At 34.3% G+C, this 13,723-nt stretch overlaps 1 protein-coding gene across 1 annotated transcript in view; it reads left to right on the forward strand.

The window, feature by feature from the left end:
• Positions 1-13,723, forward strand: part of LOC141450303 (uncharacterized) — a 97,248-nt gene that overhangs the window by 48,715 nt on the left and 34,810 nt on the right. The window contains exon 3 of the mRNA XM_074120607.1: positions 1,508-2,444. Within this exon, the coding sequence (XP_073976708.1) occupies positions 1,508-2,444 (937 nt within the window). The remainder of the gene's footprint in view (positions 1-1,507; positions 2,445-13,723) is intronic.

Consider the following 13,723-nt stretch of genomic DNA (forward strand, 5'->3'; position numbering starts at 1 on the left):
TTGAAGGCACAGTACATGCCTTACAAGTTGAGTAAAGTGCATTATTTGATAAATTAAGGTATAAGTTTGATCCTTTACATGAAAAATATTGATCACTTAAATATGTGGCAGGAGGTTTCCAATTTTTTTGGGGTAAACTCCCAAAATTACCAAATAATTATTAAACCTTCTTGTTTGTAACAGATGTAAAATTAATTTTTAGCCATTTTGTGTATGCTTGGGAACATCTAAAACTCTTAACATTTGACTTTTCATAAAAAAAATCACTCGGAAAACGACTTATTTCCCGATATTAAGAAAAATACTAGCTTTACTGCCCTGGCAATATTTTTAGTAGAAAGGGGATGAAAAAATACATAAAAATGACCTATCGGGTGCTTTTATTTCTCTTTGATAACAAGTTAAAAAATTGAAATATGATTAATAAATACCAGATTTTGAAATGGTCTTGCACCTTCAATTTTGAAGATATCGATTTGGTTCCCGGTTTCTTTCATAACTTTTTATACTCTTTAAAACTGTGTATATGAAAATGGGGGTCAACTGCGAACCCTCACTTTTGGTCGCGCGTCAGCCGCGTATGCGGGCAGGAATCTAAAATCAAGTCACATATTCTGAAAGTAGAGGTACGGACAACAAATTTTTCCTCTACCATTTTTTGCTCAGATTAACCGTTTAAGCATGAAATGCATTTGAGCCGTCTTAAAATGAACACCCTGTGTATCTCTTGATGAGAAGATACTTGGTATCTGTTATACTTAGCACTTTTATTTACAGTATTTTTTGGGAAAAGTTATTTTTTAGGGATGTATTGGAATCTGAGAATTCATTTTGAGTTAGAACCAAAAATATGACTAAGTAAACTAATTCTAAAACTTAGCCAGAATTTTGTAACATAGTTTTAAGAGAATGTGTAACTTGTAATTGCAATTTGAAACAGTACACAAATAAGATCTGTGAGGGACTTCACAGAATTGGGGAAGTAGATTTTTCCAAAAATGCTGAAGTTGAATGCGTAAAATTTCGAAAGAACATTCCTCAACCAAAAATAGCACTTCACGGATTTGATTTTTCAATTTTTTCAAATTTTCTCGAAACTGTTTGCAACGATTTTATTTCCATTTTCGACAAAAAAATTTGGGGGGGTTTTCTGGGAAAGAAAAGACAGACTCAGCCCTCCAAGGTATCATTTCGGGGGTACTTATTGTTATAAAAGCTTTACAGAGTTAGATACAAGGAAATATGTTTCTAAAATTCGGAATTTAAAGTAAAGGTATAATTTCAAATTTGAGAAATGTACTCAGTAAGTGAGTCTGTGATTGTCCACACCAGATTTGCTTTACTTTGCAGAAGGAAGAACATTTAATTGGCTGAAGCTTCTGGAAAAAAAAAACTCTATTTCTCTTTAATTATTCTGATAATTACTTTTGGAACCATTTTTTTTAAAAAAAGAGAATATTGAAAGATAATTACATATTAACTAAAAATACACTTCAATTTGTTGCAGGTAGACAAAAACGAAGACAACGGAAAAAAAAGAGATTCAAGTGACAGCGGCAAAGAATCAGACACTGAAGAAGAACAGAAAGACGATCAAGAAGATAGTTCAGATTGTGAAGTGTATGAAGACTGCGAAGTTTATGTGGATGAGGAAGTGGAGGGTTATCAAGATAAGACTGATTTCAGTTGGAATTATTTGCAAACGATTGAGGAAGAAGAGGAAGAAGATTTAGTCGACGTTGAGGAAGAGGATGGACTGGGTGAGGAAGAAGATTCAGGAAATGATTCAGATTTGGAAAAATCGGAATTAGAAACTTTCGAACAATTAGAGCAGATGTGCGAAGAAGAGGCTATCAAAGAGGAAAAAGGTGAACGAGGTAGAATTGTAAGTTTTAGTGAATATAGAAAAGTAAAGGAAGAATGTGATATAGACTGTGAATATGAAGAACAAATATTAGTGGAAAAAAATGGTAAAGGCTTGAGGCTGAGGGAAGTGGATTCAAAAGATGGCGGGAAATGTGAATCGATAGGTGTCGCGACTGAGGAGGTCCTGCGCGAAGTGCCAGCTGCGATGATCAATATGCGCTCAGTCGGAGCTGAACAGGGCATGAAGCACGACCCGGACACTAAGATCAAGTCCGCCCTGAAAAGGGGCGCTTCGTCCAAGAAGCGTAAAAAGTATAAAGTACAATTTGATGAATCGTTGAATAAATTCTTTGAAGCGGATTATGTGATACTAATTAGAGAGGAATGCGGAGGCGGCAATTGTGAATGCGGGGGCGGAGGAGATTATTGCTACGCGGAGGATGAGGACGAGGAAGATGAAGAGGAACTGCAAGGCTTGGATCTGACTCCGTTCGATCCTCCTGTTGAATTTGTAGACCAACTGACATTGAGCCCGCCGGATGGCTACAAGGACTATTGCATACACAGAACCTCTCCAGGTAAACAATACTCTCTTTTGCTATTAGAGTCTAAATCTAAGAGATTATTATCCGAGCAAGAACTATTTTATTATTCCCTTTAAATAGTGAAGATCAGACAAAAAAATATGATCAATAAATATAAAGCAAATCTACCAAACATAATCTGCATCTTTTGCCAACTTGTAACACGTTCATTTTCTTTTATTGATTCTCCAGAAATTTGTTTTATGTTTGCTTAAAACTGATAATAAAGTTAAAAGAAGCTGTAATGTTAGTGTTAATAAATTGTAGACGTTTTGAAACATCAGTTTTATTATGGAACTAAGATCACCTCTTTTTTTCTAAGAGTTTTAATATAATACAAAATTCTTTATTTTTCTTAAACACAACTTAGAAAAAGTTTTAACAATATTTAATAATAATTTTCTAGTAGCATTAGTACATATTAGAAAAAATTAAATCAAGTTTAAAATGCTTTCTACTTTTTTGTTTTTTGAAATGTGATAGAAACGTAAACAACGTAAATCTGAGAGCAGCATGAATGAGGTGTAGATGTGGGCGGACTTAGTTCGCGCAAAATCAGCTCAATATCCCTGTAAACTACCTTCTGTGCAGTTTTACCTGCCACCTCTTCGCTTTATTCTCCTAGTTATTTTCATTTTTCAGTTTCTTTTACTGTTTACAAAAGAACATCATTATATACTTCTAATTTCTATAGTGAATGTAGAAACGGCCCGATGTTCTTTTTCCCCTAAAACATTGCATCGTTCATTTCAAAAATGTATGATGAACATTGGCTAGTCTTTTCTTATAATAAATCTCAGGGTATTCTAAACTAAAAATTTTCTTTTAACTCTTATTTTTTTCCAAAATAACTGCATAGATTGCAATCAAGAAACTGTGCTTTTGAAGGATGCATCATGTCTGTTACAGATGCCGAGAACTTTCCTTAAAATCAGTAAACGAGAAAAGAATTTCTAACAAAAAGTTGATCTATATTGAGATGTATGAAACAAACCAATAGTTCTACGGCTCAAATCTGCTGACACGAAATTGTAGCAAAATTCCTTCTCATAATTAGAGTGTCACTAATTTAATTGACTTGAAAGTTTTCCTCCGGCAAGATGGAGAGAGATGTGTCAAAGCATCCGTAATTCCTTTCTATCTCCTCTTCTATTCTTTTCATGCCCGTCTCTATGCACGAGTACTAAAATATTGTTTGAATATGCCGAATAAGGTACCGGCTATCATTTATTCGCTTAACGTGGCCCAACCACTTTGTCCAGCTGTGGTTTAGGCGTTTTTCTAAAGAGTCGCTATGTCTTCTTCACTCTTAAGAATATAGAGATGACGATTTCAAAAAGGTAAACGATTCGTTCAGTTTTGAGTCTTAGACACAGAGGGAGCATAAACAGTTTTATTAGCGATTTCACTGCTACGGTCACTTTTTGCCTGCTTTTGTCAGTACTAATTTCTTAGTTATTGAATAGTGCAGTCTGCTGACATTTATCACTTCTTTCAGTTTGTCATATTCACCGAAACGAGAGTCTAGGTTTTGAATACAGTTTTTGCCTGCTGATCTGTTTTCAGTCGTAAAGCCTACCATAATAACCAGTTCTTCCTTCTTGTGACGTTGATCATCAGACTTTGCTTAACTCCTCAATTATACCTGAAGATTGTTTAAAGTTTATTAGCTGAATCATTACTAAGGCTAAAATCCAGCGAATCATGTGCAAAAGCCAGCGTTGAGAGCAGAACTACATACCAGCTAGGTACCAGCCTCTAATTCCCGAATAATGTGTTCCTTAACCTTTTGCTGCAACATTGCTCCTAATACTCCTAAAACAAAATCAAGTTTCATATAAAGGAGATAGGACTGCAGAATCGTTACACGTTTCCATAAAACTTGTGTTTTCAGAACACAAAAGAATTATTATCTGATAGTCCTTGTTTTCTTTCTTTGGAAATACTTTTTTAAGGAAGAGTTCTGAAGCTGAACTACTTCACTTAAGAACCATTTTAGTTTGTGAACCTATTCTGAAACTAATAATGTGTATTTCAAATTTGGAACTTGAAGAAAACTGAGAATTGCTGTAAATAAAAGTCGTGCCTGCGATCAGACCCTATTTGTTAATATAACTTTTTAAAATGTCTATTTATGCGGCTTCTTAAATAAAAAGTGGAAATATTAAAAGAATCCTTTTAAGAGTATGGAAACAAACTTCCTGGCTTCACTGAAGGAACACAAGATTCTTTGCTGATTAAAGAATTAGCGATTTCAAGAACAATCACGCCACTTTTTCTAACTGCATTTGCCGTAATCTAATTTCCTGTATACTAGAATTGTTTACTTTCAATACATGAGTAGGTTGAGTGCAATAAGAGATTCTTTGTCCTCTTAAGACGGAAATACAACTTCCCATCTCTTCCAGATGATAAAAATAATTTTATTTTATTTTATTTATTATTATTTCTTTATTATTTTTTTCAAAGAAGCAAGAAGCATTGGCTGCAAGATAAAAAAAATCGACTACCTTCTGCACAAAAAAATCCAAGTAACTAGAAAAATCTGGCGGAACCACTCAATTCTCGCTGATTAGATAAAATCGCGCAGGAAACCCGAATTCTCCATTTGCTAAAGAAAAATTGGACATATCACTTTAATGGTAGTCCTAAATCTTATAATCCAATTCGGCAAGGAACTGTTTTCTGGACTTTGTCAATGCTCGCTGATTTCTATTGCTTCGTTATGCAGTTTCTTCAAAATTTGTACAAAGCCGGTTTGAGCTTAATTAAATAAATTATTCTAAAATTTAAAAAAATCTAAAAACTAATCTTAAAAGAGTTCACCATAAAGGATGAAGGGTTCTACGATACTTAAGGACGAAAAAGGTGAACCTTGGCAGATACAAAAACACTTGTAACTTTTCCCACACGATAGACAATAGTTAGTTATCTAAAAGTGTTCCAAACTTAAATTTAAATTTGTTATGTTTATCTAACTACTACATATCGGTGAAGTCCGTGAAAATCAGTTTTGTTGCGCGTTACAGAAGTTTTGCGCTATTTTGTATTTAATTATTTGAGGTGTATTTTGATAATTGGTTGTAGTACATTAGTCTAGTGTCGGTCTTAATGTCCCTATAATCTCTTTAATGATAAGCAGATCTAGGAATATTATCCGAATATCGTCCACTATTCCGTATGTAAATTATGTTGGTTAATTATAACTACATTATATGTATGGGATATGTGCAGTATTAAATGTTTAAATATGCTAGAAAATATGCAAAAAATAATAATAAAATATGCCATTTAAAAAAATTTAATAAATACAGTCAATTTATAAAAACCCATTACTTTACAATAATATTATTATTATTTAGAAATTTTGTGAGATTGCTGGAATCCACACGCTGAGTTCCATCAATCTTTAGCCAGATCCATAAATGCAAGCATTTAAATGGTATTGTACACAACTTGAGTTTTCAAAAGCAGACTTTTTACATTTTTGTTCCTCTAAAAACGATTTGGGAAATACATGGATCATCAGGTGAGTCCAGAGTTCAGGATAACACTCAGATCCATCCTCAACCGACACATCCAGAGTTTTGTCAAGATTTTTTTAGCTCTCCTTGTTCCTTCTCCTAGTAAAGGGGACCAGAGTAGTTTTAGAAGGGTTCACAGAAAGATCCTCTGATTTTGAGTGCTTCCTGCAAGAGTTCAGGAACGATTGTCTCGTGCCTACCCCTGACCACCACAGAAACGTTGTCTGCGTAGCCAAGACCGAGAATCCTCAAAGGTCTAGCATCTCAAGTAAATCTTCAACGGCCATACAGGAGCGGAGATACCCCTGGAAAGGAAACAGTACCGAAACTGGGGTCTGATTCCACCAGAAAGTTTATTGCTCAACCAGTTTGCGCTGTAGCAATTCTCCCTGCTCGGAAACAAGGAGGTCGTTCGGGTAAGAGTCAAGAACGATGGCCATCTTGTGAACAGAAAGTGTATCCCTAAAGGAGCTTTCATAACTACGTAAAGTTTTTATTAAGTTAAGAAAATCAGGTTACTACCGTTCCAACTAGCGACAATTTAACTTTATAATGAAATTCGCCAGATAACAGTTTTGAGCAGTCTGCTAAGTTGATTCTTAACTTTTTTATTCAACGTCTCAGTTCTCATATTCAATTGATTTTTCAAATTATTCTTTTCTACAGAATTTTATTTGTAAATTTTTATAGTAGAACCGAAATAAAAATGGCTAGCATTGAATCAATATCTAACATCACAGCTAAGTATATTCTCTAACACTAGAAATTAGCTATATTTACTGCCATCTATAGTTAAAAGGCCACGGTTAATTGTTCTCACCGGTAGTTCTAATTAACCTTTCTTCATTATTATATGTTCTAGTTGAATAACCATTTTCTAAACACTGTACCAACCGTTGAAAATATGCATTTTTTCAAATTTTGTATTATGTGATATAAATCTAAGGGCTGTTTCATTAATTTCTACAATTTATTTTCTAAACACTGTACCAACCGTTGAAAATATGCATTTTTTTCAAATTACGTATTATGTAGTATCAATCAAAGGGGTGTTTTATTAATTTTTACAATTTATTCAACATTTATGAATTAATTTTAGGTCATTAATGTGGGACTTTCTTAGGAGCTTAAGATCGACCTAAAAACCCAACAGCTTTTTACTACTGTTAATAAAAATAAGTTGAACTTAATTCCTAATTTCATGAACAAACTTGAAAAATTCCAAGCAATGAAAGTATATGGTAATAATGATGAACCTTTGCTGGGTACGCAAACACAGCATTTAAACACATCCAATAATTTATCTCTAATGAAAGAGAGAGAAAAATAATAATATTTTGCCACACCTGAAACCGATGTCCTGTTTTGATACCTGTGTCTACTTTCCTACTTATCGTGCTAGTGAAAGTGAACGTAATTAATGCCCAAGTTATTGGTGGAATAGTTATCAAAAAAATCTCTCAAATTCCTAGTAGGTCTGTTACACTTTCCAATACTAAAACCCGGTGTCACTTTCCAATTCTTTTACATAATTATTACTTAATTGACAAGTTTTCTCGTAAAATTAAATTATGTTAGACTGGTTGAATTGAATTTTAGGTTTGAGTTGTCGGCGACTTTTGCTTTGAGATTAAAAAAAATAATAATTTTTTTTTTGGTGTTCAGGAAACTTTAAAATACTCAGGGAACAGAATTGCAATGAAAAAAAAATGGCACAGTCAATAGCGTGAGGGAAACAGAAGTTAGTAAGCTTTTTATAAGAAGACATCTTGATTGATACACCGTTTTATCAAATGAGATCACTGCCGGGTTATTGACATGAACACAAGTTCGGTGTACGAAATATAAAGAAATTATGGTTACTACATTGTTGGAAAGTAGCACACATATGGCGTTTTAAAAAAAAGAGCGTATAAATACCTAAATACCAGAATTTATTGATAGTATTAGAATAATAAAAAATTACAATAAACAATTACATTAGAATAGGAGAGAAAAAAAAATGCGATTTATTGTAGGAATATATTTTGCTTGGATTTAAAAACACCAGGTTAGCTTTCACAACTCCTTTTATATTTTGTTCTCTAAGTTATTTTTTGTTTTTGTTGTTTGTTTGTGTTTTTTTTGTTTTACCTCAGTAAAGAGATCTCTCAGTTGGCCTGATAACCCATGAAACCATAAAAAAAGGGGTTTATAATAGGCCTTTGTCCCTTTTTAAGTTAGCCGTTTGCTTGCATTTGTTTTGAAATATTGGTATATTCCTCTTAGGTTATTCTTTTGTTTACATACTTCATGAAAGACCCTTTTATTATGTTTTTGAATCGAGATAATGATTCGAATTAGTATCCGGTCTACTGAGAAATCTAACATCATCACTTTTGGGTTTTTACATCTCACAAACAATTCAAAAAGAAGCTCGTAAAGGCAATGAGCCTCCTTAAAACAGTTAGTGAGTTGTTCTTAAAAGTTTTCGATCAGCGCAGCCCGGTACGTCATAGTAATTACCCACTTTTCTCAGAGCTCATCCACAGGGATAATTGCTGCAAAGAAAGCCATCAGGGAGATCTGAGTGAAAATTTTTGGGCCAATTTTTCCACCTCTTCATTACATGAAACTGCTCTACGATTTGGTATCCCTAAAAGAACATCTTTATTAGAAGATTGCTCATCCAGTCTCGTAGAACATGCAGCCTACTTAATGGAGCAGGTGTCAAACACTTATACATGAATGAGTTGCAAATAAGCTCACCTACAAGAAAACAAAGAATAACACAAACATCATCTAGAAAGCAATTCGAAGATATCAACAAATGGGAACAGGTGTCAAAATGCTGCTTAACGTCTTCCAACCATTCTAAATGAAATCAATTGACGACCGGTAATTATTAGGAATCACTCCAGTCGGATCTAGAGGTTTACCAATTTTCTCTAGCAAGTTAGTTTTACACTCTGAGAGGGATCATAAAGTTAAGTTATTTCCTTTTTCCAAGATGGAATAATTTAGTAAAAGGTCTGTTATCATCATAAATTGTTCCATGTTTCTGGAGCTCTAGGATTCATCCGTGCTAATCTAATCTCTAGTTTTTAATGTAGTAAAAAAACAGATAAGTACACAATATACAATAATTGATTGCATTATTATTACCTAATGAAAAATGGACATATTTTCATATTTACTTGTTAAAGGGTTACCCAAAAATTACAAAATTTATTGGATAAAAGATTTCTATAGAATTTTGATTATTGTGTCTCTTTATATTAGGTACACTAAAAATAAATATCTACGTTTTTTTTTTTTAAATCTTTCAGTTCTTCAAGTGCATGATGATTAGGCATGATCAGGTGACATTTTCAACTCTTCCAATTTGGAAAAATAGAGCGATAAACTAAAATAAGAAAGAAAGGAAATTTCGGAATCGGAGAACATGCGTTCTTTCCCAAGAAACTCGTCTTTAAAGTGTTGAGATCAAGTACTCAGAGCGGAAGTGGTTAGTGAAAGTCTTGGCGCAGTTCTTAAGCTGCATGGACTAGATATTTAGAATTTCCGTTTTTTTTTTTTTTTGTTACTGAGACAATATAGAACAATTGTGCACTATCCAGGCTGACTTCTAGGAAAAGCTGCAGGGCTGGCAAGACTCCCAGCAGCCAAACACCCCTCCTACTCCAAAATTAATACCTCTCAGATTTTTAGAGGAACAAGTCTTGAAATTAAAATTATCTAGAGGAGTTCTAGACAGAAAAGCAGGATTTGTAGGGAAAGCTCAGGAACCGTGGGTAGCAAAGCCTTCTCAGGGAAGACTTGTTAAACTTATATTAAAACGAGTTAGGAGGATTCTAGGGAGGTTATATCCTGCTATTCCTGGCGCAAATAAACCCTTCTCATTTAAAGCCTCTAATACTGTTCCTGCTTGCCTGTCTTTAGGAGTACCACGTGGAGATAGAGATCAGACTTTGCCCTTATCCCTTCGGGTGGTTGGATTGACGCAACAGAGACCGGGTATTGTCATCAGCTCCCTAGAACACTATTGAGAGAGAGAAAGATTTTCTGAGAAAATTATCTAATCGTAATTGTGAAGCAAATTAATACTGAGCTCTAGAAAACTTTACATATACATTTCTAGAATTTTTTACTAGATCTCTTAATAACAATCATAGAGTGATAAACTATTATGTAGCTATTGGAAGTGTTAAGTTAGACACCTGTTTTGTTTTAGCAGAGGTTAGTTATGTACTATGAACCGAATTCCTGTCAGAACTGTCCGTTTATGGAAGTTCGCCCGCCTATTTCTGTATCAACTTCATTGTGAGTATTGTGTTGCTTCATTCTATTTTAAAATGTTCCTTCACTAAATTAGGCTAAATTCGGATAACGTCTGTTATAATGCAAACAAACCTAAAATGTCTGATGTTTCATGGACTGTTTCTACAGATTTATTTGCTACTTTGCCCTTTCACAAGAGCAGTATTATTAATGCAGATTTTTTGTTTTACGTTTTCACCGGAAACGTTTAATGAGTCCTATTACCAATTAGTCTATCTGGTGAGCATAATTCAAAAACAAAAAACCTTAGATTCTTCAAATTATATTATTCAATATTTTACAGAGATTTTGTTATCAGAGAAATCTGAATTAAGAACTTGCGCTAAAATTGATCAACCGTTCTTTTATTTTTGGTAGGTTCGACTGCAGAAGAAATACCAATTTAGTGTTATGATATTGACACGTATAATACCAACGAGGATTAAATGAGTTGTTAAAAATCTTCTTTTTCAAGAAAAATTACATATCAGGAATTTATTGAAATGTTTTTCAGCTGTTGCCTTTAAGTTCGAACTTAGTACTTAAACGCGCTACTTAGTAGCGCTCACTGATCAGTTAACGGGGTTTGAATACATTATATTTAGTTTAATGAAGAATCCCTTAAAATTCGTTGCGAACTCTTTTCGGCAATACCCTTCATCTCCTCTTAAAGCGCTAAGTTTCCTGCTTAGTGGTAATGTATTAAAAAAATTATAGGTCATGAAGGCACAAGAGAACATTTATTTGGGAAACATTTTCGGAAGTGCATTTTGGTTGTGAAATTCTACTGGGTTAAAAAATAAACTTTCTATTCCTAAAATAAAGAATTTTGGAACTCGTAAACAAATCTTTTTTGTTAAAGTTAAACTAGATACTAGATCAATAGCATTAATGTAATCACTGTGTAAAAGTTTTTGAGCCTTCAGTTTGTCTATAGTAGCATAGAGTGTGGGCATTTTGTCTGTAGTAGCTTAGAGTAAAAATCAAAACTTGTTTTACTTCTGTTAATTGCACCAAGATTCAGGATATTCCACTTCTTTACGAAAAATCCTGTAAAGCTGACTGACCAGACGCTCATTGGCCGCGCTCTCGTAATTCTGCTTAAATGATCAAATTTGATCTGTGTAAGAATTTCTACTTTTCTGCTACCCGAAAGTGAGCATTGTTATATTTTAAATTAGAAAATTTGTACGTTTGCCACATTCTTCTTTAGCAGAAAGTTAAAAAACATATCAAAGTTATTAATGAAGAGTTGCTTTATCAAGTAATTGATGACTCGTACTGGTGACTGTGCGCGGTTGGGAATAAAGGGTGGGCAATACCAGCACTAGACTGTGCGATATTTCATTGATTGTAATAGAATATTGTGGCAACTGGTTTTGATAGTGAGACAGGGTAATCGGTTACGCTGAGTTTGCATTGTGTTGTGCTATTTGTTTGCGTAGATGAGAGCAAGTTTTGGTGTGTCGGTAGGTAGGAAGTGTATTGTTGGGACGAGATCATGCTCCACGATACGACCTGCCCACTAGAGCACTTACCACCACTACAAGCGCTACAAATATAGGTTAGGTAGAGAAGATGCGTACACGCATAGTGTGTGTAACTGCGGGTTGTCTAGGGTGCGCTAGGGCAGCCCAGATAAGAGCAGAGAGGCAGAACTACCCGTTGACGCCACACAGAATAAAGGTGTATATCGGTAAGATAGCAGCCCCTTCCTCTCTAGCTCTTTGTCGGCTTTGAGTGCGGACTGTCAGCCGAACTGTCGTGTCCGTTTGTCTGCATCCTCTCCACTATCACACAGTCCTCGCACTCCTTCCACATTCCTTATTTCCATCTTCCTTGTCACATTTTCAATATACTTTTTATGCCCCATATTTATAACATTTTGTGAAAGACGACATACTGTGAATGATCGATAAATATATTTTTTTTATTGAGTTATCAGCAAAAATACGTGTTGCTAAATGAAATATTCCTCTTAGAGCTACCAAAATGATTTCTCCTTTCCAAATGACCATTAACATGATCTGAATTTGTATCAGTGAAAAAGATTAGATCAGTGGTTTGCGCATTGGACTCCACACGGAGATTTTAGGTCGATCTGAGCTGCCTAAGTCTCTCCCAAGATGGGCAATGTTCTTGTTTGGGACACGTTGACTGTCACGACAGGGCACTTGACAGGATACACTCAAAATGGCTCCAAACGCCTGTATGAATAAAGAACTTCATACTTCCTGCTTCATAACTACAATTCTCAAAGTTCTTTCACGTAAAACTAAGAGTTTTTAACATTACTCTTTAGGGTAATAGTTTATTAGGTTAGTAAAAAAAGGAAAGTAAAGTTTACTTATTTATAAAATTTTAGGAAGAAGCTTACCCCCATTCTTCCTCAGAACTGCCCCAAAGTTATTCAAATAAAAGTTATACCAACTTTAGGATTGAAAAGTCATTCATCAAGAGTGCTCGCGTTGGTGGAATTTTCTCAATTATCGAAATTGTAACGCACATTTCAACAATATAATATAATATTAAAAACACCTTACATCACTGAAATGAGCCTTTTTCAGTAGTGATCTTATTGAATTTTCCTCAATTTTCTTTATATTGAGAATTGGTATAGAATTTACAACTTAGTTTTTTCATACTTTTCGATGGTATGTTATTCTTCCTCGGTACTTGGGAAAAAAGAAAAAAAAACTCAAGAATTTGTACAAAATCTACAATATTTGGAAAAACCCATGTTGATTAGCATTCCTAAAATAAATTTAATAAAAGTTAGCGAAGCTGGTATATTCTTTTCTTTGTCTCAGCTAATACAACCACGCTTTGCAGATGTGTTTATTTCCAGATAGATGTTTTACTGTAGGAATGTAGAATAGTTGGCGAGACGGATCCTCGTGAAGGGTTCAAAGAGCTCTGTCTTCAGCCTGTTCAGTAATAACAAAGGATGGAAAATAAAATTGTTTTTAATTATAACATGAAAGGTTTTCCCACGCTAAAGAAAAAGAAAATTAAAAGCGAAGATATTAAAGACGCAAACTTTTCTAGATGAAAAAATGTCGGTTGCTCTCGCTTCTCTACTTCACACTCGCCTACAACATACTAGGTGTACTCCCACTTGACGGTTGCATTGGTCACGCAGTGTTAACCCGAGACAAAGAACGGAAACCGGAAGTCAGCGCACAAGTTACCAACAATCCCTTAATGATCTCTGTATAGATGAAGCTTGGGAACTTTAAAGTTATTAAGGCAGTAAAATATCCAAAAGCCATGGGGAATTGTACGCCATTTAGACATTTTTCTCAAAATCTTGATTGCACGTTACTAGGAATGCGATAAACATTTGTTACTCAACGTTCTGCTTTTGTTTTTGTTTTTTTACATTCTCTTTCTCCTGGTAACTGGAGGTTTTGCAAAACATTATTCAGAACAGTCATTCTAGTTTTTACC

This window comes from Rhodnius prolixus, unplaced genomic scaffold (assembly GCF_049639745.1).
Source record: "Rhodnius prolixus isolate KJV_2025 unplaced genomic scaffold, Rpr scaffold_2, whole genome shotgun sequence".
In the NCBI taxonomy this organism is placed as follows: Eukaryota; Metazoa; Arthropoda; class Insecta; order Hemiptera; family Reduviidae; genus Rhodnius; species Rhodnius prolixus.